This window comes from Carcharodon carcharias, chromosome 3 (genome assembly GCF_017639515.1).
Source record: "Carcharodon carcharias isolate sCarCar2 chromosome 3, sCarCar2.pri, whole genome shotgun sequence".
NCBI lineage: Eukaryota > Metazoa > Chordata > Chondrichthyes > Lamniformes > Lamnidae > Carcharodon > Carcharodon carcharias.
In genome coordinates, this window is record NC_054469.1 from 177,389,552 (window position 1) to 177,415,969 (window position 26,418).

Sequence of the window (26,418 nt, forward strand, 5' to 3'; positions counted from 1 at the left end):
AGGTGTTGCATCTTTTGCGTGGACATGGGGTGGTGCCATAGGAGGGGGTTGAGGAGTAGGGGGTGATGGAGGAGTGGACCAGGGTGTCCCGGAGGGAGCAATCCCTACGGAATGCCGATAGGGGGGGTGAAGGGAAGATGTGTTTGGTGGTGGCATCATGCTGGAGTTGGCGGAAATGGCGGAAGATGATCCTTTGAATGCGGAGGCTGGTGGGGTGATAAGTGAGGACAAGGGGGACCCTATCATGTTTCTGGGAGGGAGGAGAAGGCGTGAGGGCGGATGCGTGGGAGATGGGCCGGACACGGTTGAGGGCCCTGTCAACGACCGTGGGTGGAAAACCTCGGTTAAGGAAGAAGGAGGACATGTCAGAGGAACTGTTTTTGAAGGTAGCATCATCGGAACAGATGCGACGGAGGCGAAGGAACTGAGAGAATGGGATGGAGTCCTTACAGGAAGCGGGGTGTGAGGAGCTGTAGTCGAGATAGCTGTGGGAGTCGGTGGGTTTGTAATGGATATTGGTGGACAGTCTATCACCAGAGATTGAGACAGAGAGGTCAAGGAAGGGAAGGGAAGTGTCAGAGATGGACCACGTGAAAATGATGGAGGGGTGGAGATTGGAAGCAAAATTAATAAATTTTTCCAAGTCCCGACGAGAGCATGAAGCGGCACCGAAGTAATCATCAATGTACCGGAGAAAGAGTTGTGGAAGGGGGCCGGAGTAGGACTGCAACAAGGAATGTTCCACATACCCCATAAAGAGACAGGCATAGCTGGGGCCCATGCGGGTACCCATAGCCACACCTTCTATTTGGAGGAAGTGAGAGGAGTTGAAGGAGAAATTGTTCAGCGTGAGAACAAGTTCAGCCAGACGGAGGAGAGTAGTGGTGGATGGGGATTGTTCGGGCCTCTGTTCGAGGAAGAAGCTAAGGGCCCTCAGACCATCCTGGTGGGGGATGGAGGTGTAGAGGGATTGGACGTCCATGGTGAAGAGGAAGCGGTTGGGGCCAGGGAACTGGAAATTGTTGATGTGACGTAAGGTGTCAGGGGAATCACGGATGTAGGTGGGAAGGGACTGGACAAGGGGAGAGAGAAGGGAGTCAAGATAACGAGAAATGAGTTCTGTGGGGCAGGAGCAAGCTGAGACGATCGGTCTACCGGGGCAGTTCTGTTTGTGGATTTTGGGTAGGAGATAGAACTTCCTGGCATCATTCGGTGCTGCCAAAACTGGTATAGTGAAAACTGCCTAACACTGGCAAAAATACTAACACCTTCCCTCCAACAAAACTATGAGCTTTTGCCCTCTTGTCTTCTTCCCCTGCTGTGATATCTTTAAATGTTCCTTAGCTAACTCACATGCTCTGTTCAATCTTTTTCTGAATTTTGTCGCATTATCCAGGAGAGTAGCTTCTCCTGAATCAACTTGAGTAGTCCCCTTACTTCATGAACATAGACTAATTCAAAAGGACTAAACCTTGTTGATTCGTTAGGGGCATCCTTAATAGCAAATAACAAGAATGGAATCCCTTGATACCAGTCATGTGGGTAGTTGACTATATGCTCTCAGCAAAGCCTTTAAAGTTTGATGCCATCTCTCTACAGCACCTTGTGATTCAGGGTGGTAAGTTGATGACTTAAACTGCTTCATTTACAGACTGTTCATTACTTCCTTAAACAGCTATGACATGAATTTTGAACCCTGGTCCAACTATATTTCTTTTGGTAACCCATATCTTGAAAAACATTTGGTCAACTCCTCTACAATCCTCTTTGCTGTGATTTTTACTTGTCTTCATCCCCTGCTGTGATATCTTTAAATGTTCCTTAGCTAACTCACATGGTCTGTTCAATCTTTCTCTGCATTTTGTCACATAATGCAGCAGAGTAATTTCTCCTGAATCAACTTGAATGATCCCCTTACTTCATGAACACAGACTAATTCAAAAGGACTAAACCTTGTTGATTCATTGGGGGCATCCCTAAAAAGGTATCATTTCTGGAAAACTGGTGGACACATCCATGATTGTCAACAAGTACTGATTCCCACTTTTGTCTTAGGGAGGGGCCCTTCACAATCAATTAGGGCCATGGTAAAAGATTCCTCAAATGCTGGAATTAGAATTAAAGGTGCAGGTTTAATCACTGCTTGAAGTTTTCCTGTCATCTGACATGTGTGACATGTTCTACAGAATTTGACTACATCTTTATGCAGTCCAGGCCAATTGAAATGTTTTTGTATTTTTGCTTGATTTTTCCTAATTCCTAAATGTCCAGCTATTGGAATTTCATGAGCCACTCTCAATATTTAGTTTCTGATTCCAGATGGTTTTATTATTTGATGTACTATCGCTCACTTTTCATCTGCTGAAATATGAGATGGTCACCATTTCCTCATTAACACACTATTTTTAAGGTAATAACACTGAGGTACATTCTGCCTCTTTTTCAAATTAAGCTGTCATGGATCTTTCTATGTAACTCTACTAATTTCACTGAGCTGAACACTTCAGCCTCACACTCTCCCACCTTCTCTTCCTGAACAATCTTTTCAAAGACAGATCCAGCTAATTGGATGTCAGGATCCTTCCCCTGCCTTCTAGATTCTTCCTCTTCCTGTTTCAACCTGAGAGTTTGTGATCTTGTTACTTCACAATTTGGAAGCAATCCAGGATGCTCTTTCTGCAACAGCTTTTAATTGCGTCCCCACAGGCTGCTCAACCACAGTAGGCATTACCAACATCTGTGACCCAGCTATATCATTTCCTAGGATAAATTGAACCCCTGCAATGGGCAATTTTTCCACTATCCTAATAATCACCTTGCCTGTTTTTAACTTACTTTTTAAATTTACCTTACACAATGGAATATGTTTACTATCTCCATGAATTCCACTTATTAATATTCTTTCCTGCAATACCCCCTCTGGACAACAAATAGCACTATCCCATAACATTAAGGACTGATTAGCTCCCGTGTCCCTTAAAATTTTGATATATTTGCCTGCTCCACCCTCTACACATGGATAGACTTTCCCTTCACATACAAAATCTTTATACATTTCTGTAACCTGTCCTTCAGAACTCCCTTGGGTAAAATGTGAACGCATTCCCACCTATTTATCTACTATTGATTCTTCCTACTCCACCTGTACACAAATCACTGGTTTTTCTTGCCTCTAGATCTCCAAAGCTACAGCACTCTTATTTCCAGAACTATTCTGAGTTTCAATTACTGCAATAGGTTTTCCCTGTAACCTCCAACACATTGACCTTGTGTGCCCAACCTTATTATAATGGAAAGTTAAGTCTTTGAGTGTCATTTCTACCCTCAGCTCCTTCCTTTCTGGTCTGAGCAGAAATTTCCTGAGAATTCCCAACTGTCCCTCTCTTCCTTGACTACCTGCCTTCCTTTTACCTTTCCACTTTCTATCATTCTAAGATTTAAAAGGGTGATGGAGAAAAGGTTTTAATCTATGGACCAGCTCATAATCATCACAAAATCACAGAATCTTTACTGTGCAGAAGGAGGCCATTTGGCCCATCTGTACTGGTTCTCTGAAAAAGCGTTTCACCTAGTTCCACTCCCCTGCCTTATCCCTGTAACCTCGCACATTCTCTCTTTTCAGATAGCAATCCAATTCACTTTTGAACCCCTCGATTGAACCTGCCTCCACCAACCTTTTAGGAAGTTTGTTCCAGACTCCAATCACCCTCTGGGTGAAAAACTTTTTCCTCACATCACATTTACTCCTTTTGCCGAGTATTTTGAATCTGTGCCCTCTAGGTTTGATGCTTTCTTCAGTGGCAACAGTTTCTCACTATTTACCCTGTCCATACCTTGAATACCTCATTCAAGTCTCCTCTTAGCCTTCTTTTCCCCAAGGAAAAGAGTCCCCCCTCTCCAATCTATCGTCATAGTTACAGTTCTTAACCCTGGAGTTGTTCTTGTGAATCTCCTCTGTATTCTCTCCAATGCCTTCACATCATTCCTCAAAGATGGCACCCTATCTCTGCTGCTTGCCTAGCCATTTTAACCCTCTGTTCTTCCACATAGGTTCTAAATAGTGAAGGAAGTGAACCTTTAAATTCTTCCAAAAGAATTACTTCTTTAAGAGCTGCATATGTTGTCTCTACCTTTTAATGCCCATATCCAACGGTCAACATTACTTTGTTTTACTCTCTCAAACTGAATACGTCTGTCCAGGCTGTTTCCTTATATTCCTAAATTTCTGCCTGTACGCCTCAGGAACCAACTCATATGCACTCAGAATAATAATTTACTGCATCATATTCCACGGCTGCTGCTTCTGACAGCAATGCATATACCTCATGAGCCCTACCCACCAACCTAAACTCCAGATTTCTTGTGGCCATTTCATTTGCTTCGCTATCTTCTCAAATGGAATAAAGAATCCCTTTCCTCAAACTTCGGAAGTACAAATTTAAACATCTCCCCACTGGGATTTGGGTTGAAGGTGGTCCTTTCACCATCAGAACCTTCCTCAGCACCTGAGTTCTCTCTTTTTAAAGTCCAGCTGTTTAAGCTGGTTTTCTCTTTCTCTCTATTTCCTCCATTGCTAACTTCTCTATTTCCAATTCCTGTTTTCTTTCTCTCTCCTGCCTTTCTGCTTGCTGCCTTTGAAATACTTGTTTTTTTCTTTTTGGCCTCCAATTCAAGTTTTTTTTTTATTTGCAATTGAATCTTGCCAATTCAAGTGGCTCACCCTTTGGAGAATATGGTCCCTCCAGTATCCCTTCCAGTTTCAAATGTTGTGCTATTACTTCAATTATGTCTGCTTTCTTCACCCCTGCGGTTAATCTTAACTGCAATTTATCTGCCAATTGTGTTAATTGAGCCTTGGTTATTTTTTGTAAACTAATCAAGGTTACATCTTCTACTCCCAGAAAAGTCTTAGCAGTTGCTAAAGCAATTTTTGCAGTCTAACCAACTTAAAATTCCTCAACACAAATGTTCTTCTCGCAGTCATAGTCTTAAGATTCAACAACTCCAAGCCAATCAAGGAATTTTTAAAAACCCGCAAAGAGCCCCCAATTTTGTTTTGATATGGCAGGTGGTAACTGCCAGGCTGACTACATCCCAAAGGGAAACTTGGGCAAACTGTACTTGTATTATGTATTTATATTATGAGAAGGTATGTGCATTGAAGTCAGATGTAAAGATTCCACAACCACTTTTGGAGATTTTAAATATTAAATTAAAACATTTATTAACAAAAGGGAAGAAAACTTAAACACACAAGATTACAGTTACAGTTAAATTTAGTCTTACAACATTTCTCAAACGATTTCCACTTAACTAGGCTCCCAAACAAACACCCTTTTCAGGCGACAGTCCAAATAGAGTATTAATCTATGTCCACGCCAATCAACAGAGATCTGACTACTCTAATCTCATTTTCCAGTGCTTGGCCCATAGCCCTGGAGGCTATGGCAACGCAAGTGAATATAATTGGGGGCTTGTCCTAAAACGTGCAATTGGGAAAGGATAAAAGGCAACAACCAGGTTTCTTCTGTATTAAAGTTTATATGAGCAGAATGGCTACTTTTGATGCAAGTGAGTTTTTGAAGCAACCTGGGTTAAATTATGATTCTTTAATGATATAACCACTGCACAATTGGTGAATGTGGTGGAACAGTTATAGATAGAAGTTAGACCGAGAGCTAAGAAAGCAGACCTTTGAAAACTAGTGGTCAAAAGGCTGAATATGGAAGTGAAAGAACCAGAGGAACTTTGAAACTCAGAAGGAGACAAGTTTACATGGACACGGTTTCAGTTAGAACAGAAGTTGTTGGAGCTAGAATTTCGGGCGAAGGAAAAGGCGAGGGGGAAGGGGAAAAGAGAAAACATTTCAAAGGGAGCAAGCAGAAAGGCAGGAGAGAGAAAGGGCAAGAGAAAGGGAAAAAGAACAAGAAGAAAGGGACAAAGAAAGAGAATACCAGCTTAGACTGCTGGAACTAAAACAGCATGCTGGCCTTGACTGCAGGAGAAATGTTTACGAGGAAGAACCTGATTCTAATCCAGACCCAGTGGGGAGCTGTTTACATTTGTGCAAGTCCTTCCAAAGTTTGAGGAAAGGAACATTGAGGCATTTTTCATTTCTTTTGAAACAATAGTTAAGCAGATGAGGTGGCATAAAGAAAACTGAACATTGCTTATACATAGCAGATTAACTGGCAGAGCTCATGAAGTTTATGCCATGCTTTCTGAAAAACCTTCTACACTTTGAGATGGCAAAAAAGGCTATTGTCGCTGCTTATGAGTTAGTTCAGGAAGCTTAAAGGCAGAGATTTCAGAATCTCAGGAAACAGCCCAGGCAAATATATATAGAATTTGAAAGAGGTAAGGCAAAATAACTTTGATTGTTGGAAACGGACACTAAAGGTGGAGGCCAAGTATGAGACTCTTGGGGAAATAATTCTCCTGGAGGAATTTAAAAATTTGCTCCCTCCATAAGTAAGATCCCGTGTAGAGAACCAGAAGGTTTCAACAGTTAAGCAGGGAGCTGAGAGACTGATGACTGAGTTTGTCCACAAGCCTAAGCCTATTTTCTGTCATCTCCACAAACCCAAGAAGGTTGGAAGTGACAGGAAGGCAAGTAGCCAGGGATGAGAATGGACAACTGGGAGCGTACTGGAATCTCTTCCTCAGACCAGAAAGAGAAGTTCTGAGGGTGGGAGTGATGTCTGAAGGCCTAAGTTTTCCCATTGCCACAAGGTAGGACACCTTCTTGTGAATTGTAAGTTACGGATTAAACCTCTGGGACTTATTGGGGTATGCAAGGTTGATGCAGAGAAAGGGGCCCAGACCAAGAATACTACAGGCCAAGCTGCAGCTCTGACTACAGCTGTAAAGCCAAGTACAAACACTACTGTGAGTGAGGGGGAGGTGAACAACTTACCTGAAAACTACAGGGAATTCTTGTCAAAAAGAAAAGTAACTCCTTATCACTCAAGTGAAGCAGGTAAATCTATAGTTATACTTAGGGATACAGAGGCTACCCAAACCCTCTTGCTGGGGAAAGGCATGATTTTTCATCTGGAGAGTTCCACTAAATGCCAAGGTTTTAGTGAATGGTATAGGTGGGGAGTATATATCTGTATCCTTATATCAGGTGCACCCGGAGTATGATCTAATGGCTGGAATATTAACAGTAGGAGTTATTCATAGTTTGCCTGTAGTTGACTTACTCCTCCGAAATGAACTGGCTGAAGCGAAAGTGGTAGTTTCTCTAGTAGTTACGGAATGACCAAGTGAAGTCAAAGAGACAGCAGTTGCAGGAAAAGGTTCCAAGAATTTTTCCTTCTTGCATAGTGATCCGAGCAATGGCTAAACAAGTTTCATTATTGGAGGTAAAATTGGCACCCAAGCAGATATTTACCTACTGACACTTTCCTTGGGGATTTGGATAATCCAAAGGAAATGTTCACTAATTCTTCTCTGATTGAGGCTCAGTAAGTCATCCAAAGTGAAGTAGAGCAGCACAATCGGCTCAAATCAAAGCTGAAGCAGAAATAGTTTGGAATGCTACTATATTAAAAAGGGGATTCTGCTGAGGAAGTGGAGACCCCCTTACTGATATGCAGACGAAGAATGGGTGGTTCATCAGGTAGTGGTACCCCAAAATATCATCAGGAACTATTAAGGGTAGTTCATGAAATTCCTATGGCAAGGCAAGTAGGGATCTGAAAGACCCAGGCACATACAAGTTGGTATTTGTACTGGCCAGATCTTCACAAGGATGTGTACAGTTTTGTAAAACATGTCATAGACAGCAGATTGTGGGAAAACCACAAGCCTCTAATTTCCAAACCATGGAGAACCATTTAGTGAGTTTAGGTCTATCAGGTCAATCTACCATTTAGGTAGATTGTGTGGGACACCAATCCATACTCACTATTTTGGATATGGCTATGTGGTACCTTGAAGCCATTCCATTGAGAACAATCTCTGCCAGAAATTAACCCAATTATTTACCTGATATGGATTACCAATTGAGGTCCAGTCGGATCAAGGTTCTAATTTCATGTCTAAAATTTTTGAGGAGGTTCTGGCTGGTCTGGGGATAAAACCGTTAAAGTCCTCAACATACCACCCGTAAACTCAAGGAGCTTTAGAACAATACCATCAGACCCTTAAAACAATGATTAAAGCATACAGTCAAGACTATCCCCATGACTGGGACAAGGGGTTAGAATTTCTTTCGTTTTCCACTAGGGACACACCTAATCAATCGACTGGTTTTAGTCCTTTTGAGTTAGTTTATGGAGATGAGGTGACAGGTCTTCTGAAACTCAAAGGAGAGTTTTTAGAACAGAGGGATGAACATGCCAAGATAGATTATGCATCTGGGTTCGAGGAGCATGCCTGCAATGTGGCTCAGGAACACCTTAAAGCTTCCCAAACAACCATGAAGAAATGGGCAGACAAGCATGCCAAGACCCAAACCTTTCAGTCAGGGGATAATATGTTCATATTACTGCCTTTGCAGGTGAATCGCTAAAAACATGGTTCAGCGGTCCACTTAAGTAGTCAAAAGGATTGGGACAGTTAATTATTTGACTGACACTCCAGATCACAGGAAATGGAATGGGCTATGTCCATCAATATGTTGAAGCAATATCACCACCAGGATGAGGATGAGCAAGTACAGGTATATCAGGTGGTGAGGACAAAGGAGATAGTGAGGCTGAGGCAGAATGCAGCTTAGCCACTTCTCAAATTGAACCTCCTGCTATCCGGTTAGCGAACACTGAATTATTAGGGAGATTGAACATCATGCTTTCGTATTTAGAAGCATTACAACAAGATCATCTAACAAGGCTTCTCACAACATTTAAAGGAGTTTGTAGAGACAAACTAGGATGTACAACCTGAGCCATATGTGATGTGTCTGTAGGAGAATCCTCTCCTATAAACAGCATCCTTACCGCTTAGATCCAAAGGAACAGGCTCAGGTAAAATCAGAGATCTAATACATGTTGGAAAATCATCTAATCGAACCCAGCCAAAACAGCTGGAGTTCCCCAGTCATGCTAGTGCCTAAACCAGTTGATTCGGCCAGATTCTGCAGAATGGTCAATGCAGTAACAAGAGCAGATTCCTACCCAATTCCTCGATTGGATGGCTGTATCGACAGAATTGGCAGTGCCATGTTTCTTATCAAAATAGATTTCTGTTAAAGGGATATTGACAGGTTCCTTTAACACCCTGAGCTAAAGAAATATTGGCCTTTGTCACACCAGCTGTCCAATGTTGAGTGATGCCATTTAAGCTAAAAAAATGCTCCAGAAACTTTTCAGAGTCTAATGAACCAAGTGGTAGCCAGTGTTCCTAACTGTGTGGTTGGTCTATATTTTAACTTTGCTTTGAATAGTTTAAAGGCCAAAATGATACAGAGAATATGGTATTAGTTTTGTATAAAAAATGAACGAATGTGTGTGTGAATGTGTTTTAGTATTTTTGTTTAGGTTTTTTTGTCCCACTCTGTAATGAGACACATATAAACATGGCGTTTAATTTCTCCAAGACAGGAAGTTTCAAACACTTTAATGATAAAAAAATGGTTCATTTTCAAGGACTAAGAACATTCTGGAAGAATGTGTATTTTTTTAAAGACTCTGTCCCTTAAAGAGCTAATGCAAGGACTTTGGTTGCTGCTGTTCCTGCTACAACCTTCTTAATAATGATTCTAGCATTTTTCCGATGTTAAGTTGTTAAAGCTTGTAGTTTCCTGCTTTCTGCCTTCCTCCTTTTTTGCCAATTTTGCAAATTTTCCAATTTTCTGAAACCTTTTCAGAATGTAAAGAATTTTGGAAGATTATAACCAATGCATTTGCTATCTGTGTTGCCACTAGTTTTAAGACCCTAGGATGCAGGCTATCCAATCCTGAGGACTTCTCAGCCTTTTGCTGTAATAATACTAGCACCCTTTCCCTGGTGATGGTGATTGTATTAAGTTCATCTCTCTCTATCAGCCATTGATTTTCAAGAACCTCTGGAAAGTTTTTTTAAGTCCTCTACTGTGAAGACAGACACAAAATACCTGTTCAATGACTCCACCATTTCTTTGTTTCCCATTATCAATTCCCCACACTCACTCTTTACAGGACCAGCACTAGCTTTAGTTATTCTTTTCCTATTCAAATATTTGTAGAAACTTTTGCTAGCTTTCTCTTATACTCTGTTTTCTGCCGCTTTATTATCTATTTAGTCATTCTTTGCTGGTTCTTAAAATTTGTCCAACCCTCTGACCTACCACTAATCTTTGCGGATTTGTAGTGTTTCTTCCAATTTAATATCAACTTTACTGTCCAAACTTTTAACCTGGTTTCCTAGTTCACCTTAGTTTCTGCCTTCATACTCTCATAGTTACCTTTACTTAGGTTTAAAACGCTGGACTCAAGCAGGGCTGCCCTCTCTTCGCAGACCTGTTCGTGTGTTCCATAGAACCTTATGCCAAGTCCATCAGGAAGGATTCAAGCATAAGGAAAGCGATGATCCCAGCAGCTGAAGCACTCAGGTCAAAGCCTCCCTGCACATGGACGAAGTCACCATCTTCTGCCCGGATCTGATGTTGGTGCGCAGATTGATGAGCATCTGCGACCAGTTCGAATTAGCCTCCGGTGCCAAGATAAATCGTGGCAAGAGTGAGGCCATGTTCTTTAGGAACTGAGTCAAACAATCCTTTGTCTCTTCACTGTCAAGTCAGACTACTTGAAGGTGCTGGGGATATGGTTTGGAGAGTCTGGGGTATGTGCCAAAAACTGGGAGGAGTGTATAGCCAAGGTGAGGCAGAAACTGAGCACATGGGTGTGATGCTCCCTCTCCACTGCGGGTAAGAACCTGGTCAGCATGTGTGAGCTTCTCTCGGTGTGGCCCACACCCCAATCCTGTGCTCCTGCAGTCACTCAAGCCATCTTCACAGAATCTCACAGTGCAGAAGAGGTCCTGCGGCCCATCGAGTCTGCACCGACACATGAGAAACACTTGACCTACCTACCTAATCCCTTTTGTTAGGCATGACCTCTGACAAAGCCATGCTGACTATCCCGAATCAAACCTTGCCTCTCCAAATGGAGATAGATATTCTCCTTCAAAATTTTCTTCAATAGTTTCCGTACCACTGAGGTGAGACTCACAGCTCTGTAGTTCCCTGGCTTATCGCTACACCCCTTAAATAGCGGAACCACATTAGCTGTTCTCCAGTCCCGTGGCCAGAGAGGAATTAAAAAATTTGGGTCAGAGTTCCTGTGATCTCCTCCCCTGCCTCCCCAGCAGTCTGGGGCACAAATCATCCAGACCTGGAGATTTGGCCACTTTTAAGCCTGCCAACACCTCCAATACCTTTTTTCATTCCCTATATCAATTTGCTCAAGAACCCCGCAGTCTCTCTCCCTGAATTCCATATTTTCATCCTCATTCTCTTGGGTGAATTCGGATGTGAAGTATTCATTCAACACTCTACTGATGTCCTCTGGCTCCACCATTGGTCCCTAATGGGCCCTGCTCTTTCCCTGGTTATCCTCTTCCCATTGTTATACTTATAGAATATCTTGGGATTTTCCATACTTTTACCAGCCTGAGCTTTCTCATATCCCCTTCATCTGGAAATCAAAGATGGATTGTGTCTGCAGAGATACCACATACAAAGCTGTGGATAAAGGAGGGAAAATCATACCCAACGTCACCCTCATCTTGATGGCCACCATTGTGTGTGGTTGCATCAAGCTGTGCATAGACCCTCGGTACATAAACACCAGGTGTCACCACCTGCTGAGGTTCACCTGTTCCTAGAGTTGCAAACGATGGGTCTGGCCACACTGCCGCAGAACGCTCCAAGTAGCTGGACTGTGGCTTATCACCTGTCCCTCAGGGAAAAGTTTATGCAGAGAAATATCTTTGACCACAAGTCCATCAGGCAGTGGTCTGCACATCACGTCCTTGAGGCTATGCAGGAAAAGGACATGGTGGATTCTGCCAGATGGTTTCTTGAGCAGACAGTCAAAGTCATTTGGCAGAGTAAAAGCAAAATACTGCAGATGCTGGAAATCTGAAACAAAAATGAAAATAGCTGGAAAAACTCAGCAGGTCTGACAGCATCTGTGGAGAGAAAGACAGAGTCCGTGTGACTCGAAGGGAATTTTTGTTTTCATTTGACAGAATGCCTCATTGCCAGAACTTTCAAACAAGCACCAGCACCTTGCTTGGCTGGTGGTAAAAAGGTCACTCCCTGTCAGATCCTTCATGCACGCCCAAAGTCACTGTGCCACTGCACGCTGCCCTCGAAGCAGCTGCAGTGGGGAAGAGACATTGTACACCTCCTTTGAAAATGTGCCTTTGCAAAGCAGGTCCAGAGAGAGATGCAGTGGTTTTTGTTGAGGTGCATCTCGAGCAGGACTCTGTAACACAGGCTGTTCCCAGGGATGCACACTATGATAAACATCAGCTACAGCTGGAGGATCAACAGCTCGGTGAAAACCGCTCTTTCATCTGCCTGAAACTTGTTGGTCTTCCAGTGCAAGGAGTCATTCCAGACCCAGTGTTACAGACTGGCATGTTCCAAGTTCCAGGGCTACATGCTGAGGGACACATTCATGCTTGGCGCAATGGGGAAAGACCAGTGTGTAAGGCCTGTCAGCCATGGTACACTGAGGGGCTGGTAACAGTGTAGCACCCTCGGGATGTAAGCTTGTTCTTGAATGTATATAGTTAATACAATTGTTTTGAGGTACCTCAAAGTGCAACATGCTCTGTGGAAAAAGTTGATAATTTATTGCACTGTTACGGCAATTTGAAATGTATTTTGTAATGTTCTTTTAGATTTTTTTGAATAAAGTATATTTTTGCAAAAAAAAACACTAGCCATGGACCCATACTCCTCTATTTCAAACTGAACATGAAATTCTATCATGTTGTGATTGCCGCTACATAGAGGCTCCTTTACCACAAGGTTCTTGATTAATCCTGTCTCATTACACCTAGTAAGGGGCTTTAAAAAGTGCAGATAAAAGCAATCCTTCTTGTTGGTGAACCCATGTTGTGATGTGTGTTTTTAAAGAGGTGTTAGTTGGAGTATTGAGATCTAAATGGCAGTGCTGGTGTCAAATTAACATTACACACTCATTAACATCATGATCTGCCTACTCTGCACACTTTCAGTACACACTTGTGCGCCCGTTCTACCGATCTATGCACAACGGCATCCTGAGCAGCCAACACCACAATGGTGAATGCATTATGGATTCAAACTAACATTACACGGGTAGTGTGCAAACTCAGTGCAACGTCGCTGTATTTTGCAGCTATGATGTCAGCCCTAAAATGTGGTGGAACTCTTCTTAGAACCATACAGCACTGTATCTGTGTCAGTTCTTTGGAATTAGTCACATTCCACAGCTCGTGCTTTACACAGCTATGGTCTCTGGAGGCTGACTGTTTGGAAGGGCACTGGAAAGGGGCGAGCAGAAATGAAAAGATCAGCTGGCCAGAAAGAAGGCCAAAGAAAACAGAGGCCAGTGAATCCTGCAGCTTCTCAGCCCATTGCAGCAAATGTGGCAGAGATTGCCATGTCAGAGTGGGGCACCTGAGCCACACCAGGTGATGCTTAACATAGAGTTGACCACCATGGCACAAACCATCACCTTACAAGATGGAAGACTACCAGCACCATCTTTTCAAGTACACATCCAATTTCCTTTTGAAAGCTATGATTGAATCTGCTTCCACCATCCTTTCAAATAGTGTATTCCAGATCATTAACATACTGCATGAAAAAATTCCTCCGATGCCACACTTAATTCTTTTGCTGATTACCTTAGCCAGGAAGTGTGAGAAAATTTTAGAAATGAAAATAATGCCTTGTGTGTTTTTCAATCACCTCCCCCCCAAAGACTTGCCCTTCATCACAAGATCATAAGTGGGGATGTTCGCTGATGATTGCATAATGTTCAGCACTATTCACGACTCCTCAGATACTGAAGCAGTCAATGTCCAATGCAGCAAGACCCAGAAGATATTCATGCTTGGGCTAATAGGTAGCAAGTAACATTCATGCCACATGAGTGCCAAGCAATAATCATCTCAACCATCTCCCCTTGACATTCAATGGCATTACTAACACTGAATCCCCAACTATCAACATCCTGGGGGGGAACCATTGCCCAGAAACTTAACTGGACTAGCAATATAAATACTGTAATTATAGGAGCACGTCAGAGACTGGGAATTCTGTGGCAGGTAACTCACCTCCTAACACCCCAAGGCCTGTCCACAATCTACAAGGCACAAGTCAGGGGTGTGATGGAATAATTTCCACTTGCCTGGATAAGTGCAGCTGCAACAAGGAGCTCAACACCAACAGGACAAAGCAGCCCATTTGATTGATTGGCACCCCATCCACCACCTGAAACATTCACTTCCTCCACACCGACACACAGTAGCAGCAGTAACATAGGCAAGATGCACTGCAGCAACTATCAAGCCTCCTTCGACAAGCATCTTCCAGAACTGCGACCTCTACCACACAAAGGATAGCAGATTCATGGAACACAACCACCTACATAGAAACATACATAGAAAATAGGAGCAGGAGTAGGCCATTCGGCCCTTTGAGCATGCTCTGCCATTCATTATGATCAACTCAATAGCCTGCTCCTGCTTTCACCCCATATCCTGTGATCCCTTTCGCCCCAATAGCCATATCTAACTCCTTCATACAGTGTTTTGGCCTCAACTACTTTCCGTGGTAGTGAATTCCACAGGCTCACCACTCTCTGGGTGAAGAAATTTCTCATCTCAGTCCTAAATGGTCTACCTCGTATCCTCAGATTGTGACCCCTGGTTCTGGACTCCCCCACCATCGGGAACATCCTTCCTGCATCTAAACTTTCTACTCCTGTTAGAATTTTATAGGTTTCTATGAGATCCCCCTCATTCTTCTGAACTCCAGCAAATATAATCCTAACCAACTCAATTTCTCCTCATTTGTCAGTCACACCTTCGCTACACTCCCCCTATAGTAAGAACATCCTTCCTCAGAAAAGGAGACCAAAACTGCACATAATATTCTCACCAACACCCTGTATAATTGCAGCAAGACATCCCTGCTCCTGTACTCGAATCCTCTGGCTATGAAGGCCAACATACCATTTGCCTTCTTTACCGCCTGCTGCACCTGCGACTGGTGTACGAGGACACCCACATCGTGTTGCACATTCCCCTCTCTCAATTTATAGTCATTCAGGTTTGCCTTCCTGTTTTTGCTACCAAAGTGGATAACTTCACATTTAACCACATTATACTGCATCTGCCATGCAGTTGCACACTCACTCAACTTGTCCAAATCACACTAAAGCACCTCTGCATTTTCCTCACACTTCCCATCAGCTTTGTGTCATCTGCAAATTTGGAGATATTACATTTAGTTCCCTCATCTAAATCATTAACATACATTGTGAATATCTGGGGTCCCAGCACTGATCTCTGCGGTACCCCACTAATCACTGCCTGCCATTTGGAAAAAGACCTGTTTATTCCTACTTTGTTTACTGTCTGCCAACCAGCTTTCTATCTATCTGAATACACTACCCCCATCTCATGCGCTTTAATTTTACACACCAATCTCTTATTTGGAACTTTGTTGAAAGCCTTCTGAAAGTCCAAATAAACCACATCCACTGGCTTCCCCTCATCAACTCTACTAGTTACATCCTCAAAAAATTCCAGTAGATTTGTCAAGCATGCTTTCCCTTTCGTAAATCCATGCTGAATCTGTCTGATTCTGCCACTGTTTTCCAAGTGCTCAGCTATTAAATCTTTTATAATGGACTCTAGAATTTTCCCCACTACCGATGTCAGGCTGACTGGTCTATAATTCCCTGTTTTCTCTCTACCTCCCTTTTTAAATAGTACGGTTACATTAGCTACCCTCCAATCTGTAGGAGCTGTTCCAGAGTCTATAGAATCTCGGAAGATGAACACCAATGCATCCACTATTTCTAGGGCCACTTCCTTAAGTACTCTGGAATGTAGATTATCAGGCCCTGGGGATTTATTGGCCTTCAATCCCATCAATTTCCACAGCACCATTTCCCTACTAATACTGGTTTCTTTCAGTCCCTCCCTCTCACTAAACCCTGTGTTACCCAACATTTCTGGTATGTTACTTGTGTCCTCCTTTGTGAAGACAGAACCAAAGTATGTATTTAGTTGGTCAGCCCTTTCTTTGTTCCCCATTATAAATTCCCCTGTTTCCGACTGGAAGGGACAAACATTGGTCTTCACCAATCTTTTTCTCTTCACATACCTATAGAAACTTTTACAGTCAGTTTTTATGTTCCCTGCAAGCTTACTCTATTTTCCCCTTCTTAATCAATCCCTTGGTCCTCCTTTGCTGAATTCTAAACTGCTCCCAATCCTCAGGTCTGTTGTTCTTTCTGGCCAACTTGTATGCCTCTTCCTTGCATCTAATACTATCCTAATTTCCCTTGTAAGCCATGGTTTGGCCATCTTTCCTGTTTTACTTTTGTGCCACACAGGAATAAACAATTGTTGCAGTTCACCCATGCGCTCTTTGAATGTTTGCCATTGCCTATCCACCATCATCCCTTTAAGTAACGTTTCCTAATTCATCATAGCCAACTCGTGCCTCATACCATCATAGTTTCCTTTATTAAGATTCAGGACTCTAGTCTCAGAATCAACTATGTCACTCTCCATCTTGATGAAGAATTCTATCATATTATGGTCACTCATCCCCAAGGGGCCTCGCACAACCAGATTGCCAATGCTTCCTTTTTCATTACACAATACTCAGTCTAGGATGGCCTGTTCTCTAATTGGTTCCCCAACGTATCGGTCCAGAAAAACATCCCGTATACACTCCAGGAATTCCTCCTCTACGGTATTATTACTAATTTGATTTGCCCAATCTATATGCAGATTAAAGTCACCCATAATTACAGATGTTCCTTTTTTGCATGCGTCTCTAATTTCCTGTTTAATGCCATTCCCAACATCACCACTACAGTTTGGGGGTCTGTACACAACCCCCGCTAACGTTTTTTGCCACTTAGTTTCTTAGCTTTAGCCATGCAGATTCCACATCGTTGGAGCTAATATCTTTCCTCACTATTGCGTTAATTTCCTCTTTAACCAGCAACGGAACTCAACCGCCCTTTCCTTCTTGTCTGTCCTTCCCAAATACTGAATACCCCTGGATGTTCAGTTCCCATCCCTGGTCACCCCACAGCCATGTCTCCATAATCCCGACCATATCATACCTGCTTACATCTATTTGCGCGGTTAATTCATCCACTTTATCGCGAATGCTCCTTGAGTTAAGGCACAAAGCCTTGAGACTTTTCTTTTTAACATTACTTGTCCTGTTCCCACTATATTAGAGGCCCTGTTTGGTTCTTGCTCTTGATTTCTCTGCCTATCAGTTTTCTTATTCCCCTTTCTGTCTTTTGTTCTTGTCCTTGATTCCCCCTCCTCTGACTCCTTGCATAGGTTCCCATCCCCCTGCAATTTTAGTTTAAAGCTTCCCCAACCACTCTAGCAAATGTTTCCCCTAGGACATCAGTCCCTGTCCTGCCCAGGTGTAATCTGTCCACCTCCCCCAGAACCGGTCCCAATGCCCCAGGAATCTGAAACCCTCCCCCTGACACTATCTCTTCAGCCACGTATTCATCTGATATATTCTGTTATTTCTACTCTGACTAGCATGTGGCACTGGTAGTAATCTTGAGATTACTACCTTTGAGGTCATACTTTTCAACTTACTTCCTAACTCCCTATATTCTGCTTTTAGGACCTCGTTCCTTTTTTTACCTATGTCGTTTGTACCAATGTGTACCATGACCACTGGCTGTTCACCCTCCCCGTTCAGGATGTCCTGTAGCTGCTCTGAGATATCTTTGACTCTAGCATCAGGGAGGCAACGTACCATCCAGGAGTCTTGTTTGCGACCACAGAAATGCTTTCTATTCCTCTTACAATTGAATCCTCTATAACTATTGCATTCCCATACTTTTTACTCCTCCCCTGTGCAGGAGAGCCACACCACAGCTTTGAGCTCTCCTGCCATGACTTCACAGAATCTCACAGTTCAGAAGAGGCCTTTCAGCCCATCGAATCTGCACCAACATGTGAGAAACAATTGATCTACCTACCTATTCCCATTTACCAGCACTTGGCCCACAGCCTTGAATGTTAAGACGTGCCAAGTGCTCATCCAGGTACTTTTTGAAGGATGTGAGGCAACCTGCCTCCACCACCCTCTCAGGCACTGCATTGAAGGCCATTACCACCCTCTGGGTAAAAAAGTTTTTTCCTCACATCCCCCTAAACCTCCTACCCCTCACGTTGAGCTTGTGTCCCCTCGTGACTGACTCTTCAACTAAGGGGAACAGCTGCTCCCTATCCACCCTGTCCATGCCCCTCATACTCCTTTAAATTAAATTAAACCTTTTGGAAGATACGTACTATCAAATAATATCAATTGCTCCAGGGCCCTTCTTCCCTGCTCCTCGTTGTTACAGAATATAGCCCTTACAAACGATGAACCACAAAATAAGACCTTAAAAACTATAAGCAGTAAAAGTAGTAAATACTTACCCAACCATACTCAAGGTACTCAAAGGATCACCTCGCTCCCTCCTCACCAAACTCTCTGTCACTTCTGCTCTCCCAGCTTCTTTTCCACTCCCGGCTCCTCTCGCGCTCCTTTTCAACTCCCGGCTCCTCTCGTGCTCCTTTTCAACTTCCAGCTCCTCTCACGCTCCTTTTCGACTCTCGGCTCCTCTCGTGCTCCTTTTCAACTCCCGGCTCCTCTCGCGCTCCTTTTTGACTCCCGGCTCCTCTCGCACTCCTTTTCAACTCTCGGCTCCTCTCGCGCTCCTTTTCGACTCCCGGCTCCTCTCGCGCTCCTTTTTGACTCCTGGCTCCTCTCGCGCTCCTTTTCGACTCCCGGCTCCTCTCGCATTCCTTTTCGACTCCCGGTTCCTCTCACACTTCATTTCCACTTAAAAGCTCTCCTCCAAGCCACACACCATCCTGATTCAGAACTTTATCACTGTTCCATCACTCCCTTCCTAATAGCACTGTGAGTGTACCTACACCAAATGGACTGCAGTGGTTCAAGACGGCAGCTCAGCACTACCTTCTCAAGGGTAATTAGCAATGGGTAACAAATGTTGGCCTAGGCAGTGATGCCCACATCCCATGAAAGAATACATTTAAAAAATAATAGGAATTTGCACACGTCTGATCAGCGGCCCCATATTTTCCTTTTCAAGTTTATGGGTGCTGCAAATCCAGCATGTGCCTGAATTCTAAATAGGGTTGTTTCTACAATCCTAGTGGGGAAAGAATGGTGCTCACTTAAAATCAACAGTTGCAGAGTTGCAAAGACTATGGGCCCTGACAATATTCCAGTAATAGTACTGAAGATTTGTGCTCCAGAACTTGCCACGCCCCTAGCCAAACTGTTCCAGTACACCCACATCTACTCGGCAATGTGGTAAATTGCTCAGGTGTGTCCCATGCACAAAAAGTCAGACAAATCTAACCTGTCCAATTATCACCCCATCGGTCTACTCTCCATCATCAGTAAACTGATGGAAGGGGTTTTCAACAGTGCTATCAAGGGGCACTAACTTAGCAATAACCCACTCACTGACGCTCAGTTTGGGTTCCACCAAGGCCACTCAGCTCCTGACCTCGTTACAACCTTGGTTCAAACATGGATAAAAGAGCTGAACTCCAGAAGTGAGGTGAGAGTGACCGCTCTTGACATCAAGGCTGCAGTTGACCGAGTGTGGCATCAAGGAGCCCTAGCAAAACTGGAGTCAAAGGGAACCAGGGGGAAAACTCTCCACTGGTTGGAGTCATACCTAGCACAAAGGAAGATGGTTGTTGGAGATCAATCATCTCAGCTCCAGGACATCCTCAGGGTAGTGTCCCCAGCCCAACCATCTTCAGCTGCTTCATCAATGACCTTCCTTCCATCATAAGGTCAGAAGTGGGGATGTTCACAATGCTCAGCACCATTCGCAACTCCTCAAGTACTGAAGCAGTCCAAGTCCAAATTCAGCAAGACCTAGACAATACCTTGGCTTGGGCTGACGAGTGGCAAATAACATTTGCATCACACAAGTGCCAGGCAATGACCATCTCCAACAAGAGGAAATCTAACCATCGCCCTATGACATTCAACGGCATTGTATCATTGCTGAATCCCGCACTAGCAACATCCTGAGGGTTACCATGGACTAAAAACTGAACTGGACTAGCCATATAAATACTGTGGCTATGAGAACAGGTCAGATGCTAGGAATTTTGCAGTCAGTAACTCACCTCTTAACTCCCCAAACTCCACAGCTACAAGACACAAGTCAGGAATGTGATGGAATACTCTCCACTTGCCTGTATGAATGCAGCTCCAACAACACTCAAGATGCTTGACGCCATCCAGGACAAAGCAGCCCACTTGATTGGCACCCCATTCACAAACATTCACCATCTCCACCACCAATACACAGCAGCAAGAGGGCATACCATCTACAAGCTATGCTGCAGGAACTCACTAAGGCTCCTTATACAGCAGCTTCCAAATCTACGACCACTACGATCTAGAAGGACAAGGGCAGCAGACACTTGGGAACACCACCACCTGGAAGTTCCCATCCAAGCCCCTCACCATAGTGAGTTGGAAATATATCATTGTTACTTCACTGTCACTAGGTCAAAATCCTGGAATTCATTTCCTAACAGCATTGTGGGTGTTCCTAAAACACAAGGACTGCAGCGGATCAAGAATGCAACTCTCCATCAACTTCTCAAGGGTAATTAGGGATGAGCAATAAATGCTGACCTCATCAGTGATGCCTACATCCCATGAATAAATAATGTAAAGGAAAATAGCATTTTTTTCAATATTACTGTGGGATACTGTGAAGCAGGCTTGCGTGTGTGTGACCAATTTAATTAAACTGAAGACAGTCGGACTGCAAGGTTTAAATGATCAAAGGGTTAGGTGTAAAAGCAGGCATTTTTGTAGTGGAGATGAACAAGCTAAGATGGGATACAAGAAGATACAAAACGAATAGGAACTTGCATTAGGAGATAAACAAGGAGTTGAATTTTTAGCTGTTGAATTTCCAAGAGAAATAAAAATAAGTTTTACAACTGACAAGGATCAATAAAGCAAAGTTATTAACTTTATTTTTCCCTAAAGTAGTGGCCAAAAAAGCAGCATGAAATAGTTTTATATTCTGGGAAAGGTAACTTCCAATGTAAGTTAAGAACAATGGGTTTAAAGATGAAAGAGAAAAAATATATTTAAGGAAAGATTGAAATCTTGAAGAGTGTGCTGTGCGAAGATAGGGCAATGAAATAAGCAGCCTCTAAGCACCCCAGAGAAGCGTTTGATTGTTCCAGAAAGCAAGGTTTTGTTACAAGCCTTGGATTTCCATTGTCAAGTGAGAGGGAGAGAGAAGCCTGTGAAATACCTCCCCTATGGCAACAGTGGGTGCCTAGCAGTGATATTACTGGATCTTTTATAGCTTAAGAATCTATTAGGAATGTTGCCTGGAAAAGGGTGTTTATTCGTGAGTTTAGCTAAGCAGAAATCTTTTGGGAAATGTTATAAGACTAAATTTAACTGTGTAACTGTAATCTTGTGTGTTCAAGTTTTCTTTCCTTTTGTTAATAAATGTTTTAATTTAATATTTAGAATTTCCAGAAGTGGTAGTGGAATCTTTACTGCTGACTTCAGTACACATACTTTCTTGTAATAAATACAAATTGCAAATCATTATGATAGCTTAACCAAGTTTTCCTTTGGGATTTGGTCAATCCAGCAATTACCACCTGCCATATCATAACAATAGAAAAAATGCAAAATCATAGCATGCTCTTTGCAATCTCCCACGATGTGCCACCAAAGAGCATGGAATCTATTCATATGTGTTTAAAACTTGCTTTGGCAATTCAAAATATCTTTATTATGGTGGTGGAAATGGGAGCCATATCTATAACAAAGTTGAATTTTCTCTTATAATGAAATTAACTATGACATCTAATTACAATAAAAGTAATAGTAATTATTTAAACAAAACATAACATGCTTCAGGTGAGACTGTCCAAAGGTGCTGGATTTCACATGCACCAGCTCTAATTCTCCTGTTTGAGGTGTGGTTTAGTGGATTCTGATGAAAATTTTACTGAAAAACCAATGCTCATCTCCATGGAGCTACTATTTTACACTATTTTATGACTTCAGAATTAAGCTCAATAACTTTAAGATGAATATAAATATTTAAGAATTGTTCCTTAGATCTGTTAGAGCTGAGAGCTGTACTCCATTATACACTGAATGTACATCCTTAGCAACATTAGTAAGGGAGGTAAAACCATTAGAAGTCTCAATTGCAGGTTAAAGTGAAGGAATAGGTCATCCATCCACTTCTGTGGCTGCACTTGCTTGAGTGATATAGGAAGACTGAGGAAGGGGCAAAAATGATTTAAAAGATCAAAACATTAAAAAAAATACTCTGATAAGCAATTGCTCTTAAAAATATTATACTATAACTGAAGTTGTGGTTAAACCTCGGGACAAGATACATATGAATGATAATAGCCCTCTGTTTGACTCACCCTTTACTTCTTACCCTTTTCAGAAGCCTTACCTTTTTCAAAAATTTCTTTCAGTACTCCTCGTTTTATCAGCTCCTCTCTGCTTTGCCGTGTAGAAATTTTTCTTTCCAGAGCTGAAAGTAACAGAGATTATGTTCAGATGCAATAACTATAAATAAGAGATCATATTTAGATACCAAAACTATAAATAACATTTTGTATTTAGACGTACAGGGGTTAAAATTTATGAATGTCCAAAACCAGGTGTAGGGATCATAATGTATGCGACAAAGCTGTGTCTCTAGCTTCTGACACAGGCAGCACACAAACCTTTTACTGTCTGCTTATTTTCAATGATTGCAGCATGCAGACAATGCTAAGCACTTTGCTGAGAGATTGCATGTCTGAACAGGGTATGCACGAGTTCAGTCTAACCTATGCAAAGGCAAGGTACATTTTGGTTGGAGCAGCTGCTGGAAGTCATTTTAGAAGTCACTTTGACCTGGGAAAGAAATAAGAATGGCATAACCTGACAGAGAATGGGCTCCAAGGTTGTCTGACGCTGTGTTGGAGGACTTGGTGGAAAAGTTGGACAGAAGGAGAGAGATCCTATATACACAGGCAGCTAGGGGATCCTTCAGACAAATTCTGAAAAGGCACCATGAGCAGATAGCTGTGCATCTTAACGCCAACAGAATCCGGATGCAGTGCCAAAATTAAGTTCAATGGCCTCAAACAAGTGGTCAAGGTCAAACAATACATTCTACAAACAATACCACTAGCCTCAAACACCCTCTGAATTCACCTCACTTCCTTCACTCAATTATCAAAATCTCCATCAACTATGACTCAAATCTCACATTCACAGTTTCACCTCATCTTCATACACTGAGCACTGCTGCAAGCTTCGCATCACATCTCTCACACATTGGCAACTATTCAACCACGACAGGCATATTATCAAAACACAGTGCACCACGATCGTTGGCACACTTCCCTTCCTTTTGCAGGATAAGATGGGACACTACCAGAAGCTGCAGCAACTAACTGGCAGGGGACGGGCATAACTGCAAGTCTTCACACCCGTGGAGGAGACAGTGATCGCCATCATTCGAGTGGTCATGGCTGAGGTCAAATGCAGGTTGAAATCATTGAACATGATGCTATGCCTTTACCTAATCCTGTTTCTCACATACTACTTCTCTCCATCCCACAATCTGTTCTGATTTACAACTCGCAGATGGTTTAAGGATGTATCTCTTGCTTTACCTCACTCGCCTCATTGTAACCCATTGTGCTTTTTCCTTTTAGATACCCAGGAGGAACAGGCTGATGAAAAAGAAGCACTGTCACTTGCCTGACACTCACAGCTCCAAGCTCAGATAATGACATTGTATGTACGGTAGAGGGTAGCTTAGAGGTGGGATCTGTATGTAATAAGGCCATGAGTGGCCTGCAGCCAGGGCAAGAAGAAAGGGAGAAATAAAAACAGAAAATGCTGGAAAAACTCAGCAGGTCTGGCAACGTCTGTGGAGAGAAAAACAGAGTAAAGTTTCGAGTCCGTATGACCCTTCTTCAAAGTTGAAGAGAAGTAGAAATGTGATGGGTTTTATACTGTTGAAGAGAGGGGTTGGAGCAGATGGAGCAAAATATAAGGTCAGGGATAGGTAGGTGCTCAGGAGAGATTTGACAAAGATGTCATTATCACAAGACAAAGGGAGTGGTAATGATAGTGTTAAAGACTGAGGCAGGTGTTAAGAGCGGCAGTTAATGGAATGTGTTAATAGCAGAACAAGGGTCAGTGCTCTCTGATAGCAAAACATGAGAACAAGTTACAGACTGGCCCTTGCAGGGGGAGGGGGTTGGAAAAAAATATTAAAAATATCAAAATGGAGGACAGAGTTTGAGGTTGTTGAACTCAGTGTTAAATCCTGAAGGCTGTAAGTGCCTAATTGGAATATGAGGTTCTATTCCTCCAGTTTGCATTGGGCTTCAGTGGAACATTGCAGCAGGACTGAAATGTCGGCATGAGAGCAAGATGATAACTTGAAATGGCAAGTGACAGGAAGACGGGGTCGTGCTTGCTGAGTGAAGGTGTTCCGCAGAGCAGTCTCCCAGTCTGCGTTTCGTCTCCCCAATGTAGAGGAGCCTGCATTGTGAGCAGCGAATGCAGCAGACTAAATTGAAAGAAGTGCAAGTGAATCACTGCTTCACCTGAAAGGAGTGTTTGGGGCCTTGCACAGTGAGGAGAGTGGAGGTAAAGGGGCAGGTGTTACACCTCACCTGCGATTGCATGGGAAGTTGGCATGGGAAGAGTTTGAGGTATTGGGGGTAATAGAGAAGTGGACCAGATTATCACAAAGTGAACAGTCCCTACGGAATACTGACAGGGGAGGTGAGGGGAAGCTGTGGTGGCAGCATGCTGGAGTTGACGGAAATGATGGAGGATGATCCTTTGAATGCAGAGGCTGGTGGGTGAACAGTGAGGACAAGGGGAACTCTATCATGGTCTGGGAGGAAGGGGGAAGGAGTGAGGGCAGAAGTGTAGGAAATGGATCAGACACGGTTGAGGGCCCTGTCAACCACAGTTGGGGGAAAATCCCCGCTCAGGCAAAAGGTTGATATGTCAGAAGCACTGTTGTGGAAGGTAGCATCCTCAGAACAGATGTGATGGAGGCAAAGAAACTGGGAGAATGGGATGAAGTTCTTACAGGAAGCAGGGTATGAGGAGGTGTAGTCGAGGTAGCTGTAGGAGTAATGAATAATGGTGGACAGTCTATCACCAGAAATGGAGAAAGGGTAATGTGGATGCCAGACTGCTGGAGAATGAGTTTGCACATGAGAACTGTTGCAGAGGACTCAAATGAGGATTGTGATGGGGTTACAATGGTGCCACATTTAGACGAGCCAATCACAGACACTTTGGCCAGAAGGGGGAATATGTTGATTGCTTCCTCCCTTCCTCCTTCTCTTCAAGTATTTGCCATAGATGCGGTGACAAGGGCTGTGTCATCCTGATGACGAGATTATGCAGAATATAATAGACCACAATAAATCATAACACATGCTCTGCATTGTACTGCAGGCCTCCTACAGTGTTGCAGCCAGCGGAAGCATTTCTTAAGCACCAAAGTCATGATCCAGACAGTCAGCAGATAGCCCACGTCGCCTAGTGGCCACCTTTTGGTTTCTCATGCTGTCTCAATCCCAATGGCAATGACAGAATAAAGGCAGGATAGCAGGCACTGAACTGAATGATGTGCTGATCATGGTCACACATTAGCTGCTCATTGAGGGAATGGAACACCTTGCAGTTGAGGTACATCTTTAAATTTAGATGCAGAGCAAATAGCACTGCAACTACTACTCCCAATCCTTTACCAGGCAATGTCATTTTCTGCCTTTCTGTGGTCAGCAAAACATTCCAAATTCTTCAAGTAACACAACGCAGTGCTTCCACAAATAAGTCAAAAGCATCTCAACTGCAATTGTTGAGTAGTCCTTTAAACAGTCCCTGGATGTTTGTTATTTCATGAATGAATGAGGAAGACATTGCCTCATTCATTGACCAATTTTAGTATCTTTGCATTATATCAGCCTGATGGTGCATATTCATTGACACTGGGTGCATGCATGCAGTGCTCAGAGACTGCCAAAATGCAGATTGTGGTTAGATACAGAAACTGCCAGCAATACTGAGTGGAGATTGAAAATGGATGTGAGGATCACAATGTGCAACTAACCCACATTTGTTCAGTGAAATGC

General features: G+C 43.1%; 1 protein-coding gene across 1 annotated transcript in view; it reads right to left on the reverse strand.

Moving 5' to 3' along the window:
• LOC121276056 (phosphatase and actin regulator 1-like) overlaps positions 1-26,418 on the reverse strand; it is a 683,909-nt gene that overhangs the window by 289,405 nt on the left and 368,086 nt on the right. The window contains exon 3 of the mRNA XM_041184001.1: positions 22,707-22,787. Within this exon, the coding sequence (XP_041039935.1) occupies positions 22,707-22,787 (81 nt within the window). The remainder of the gene's footprint in view (positions 1-22,706; positions 22,788-26,418) is intronic.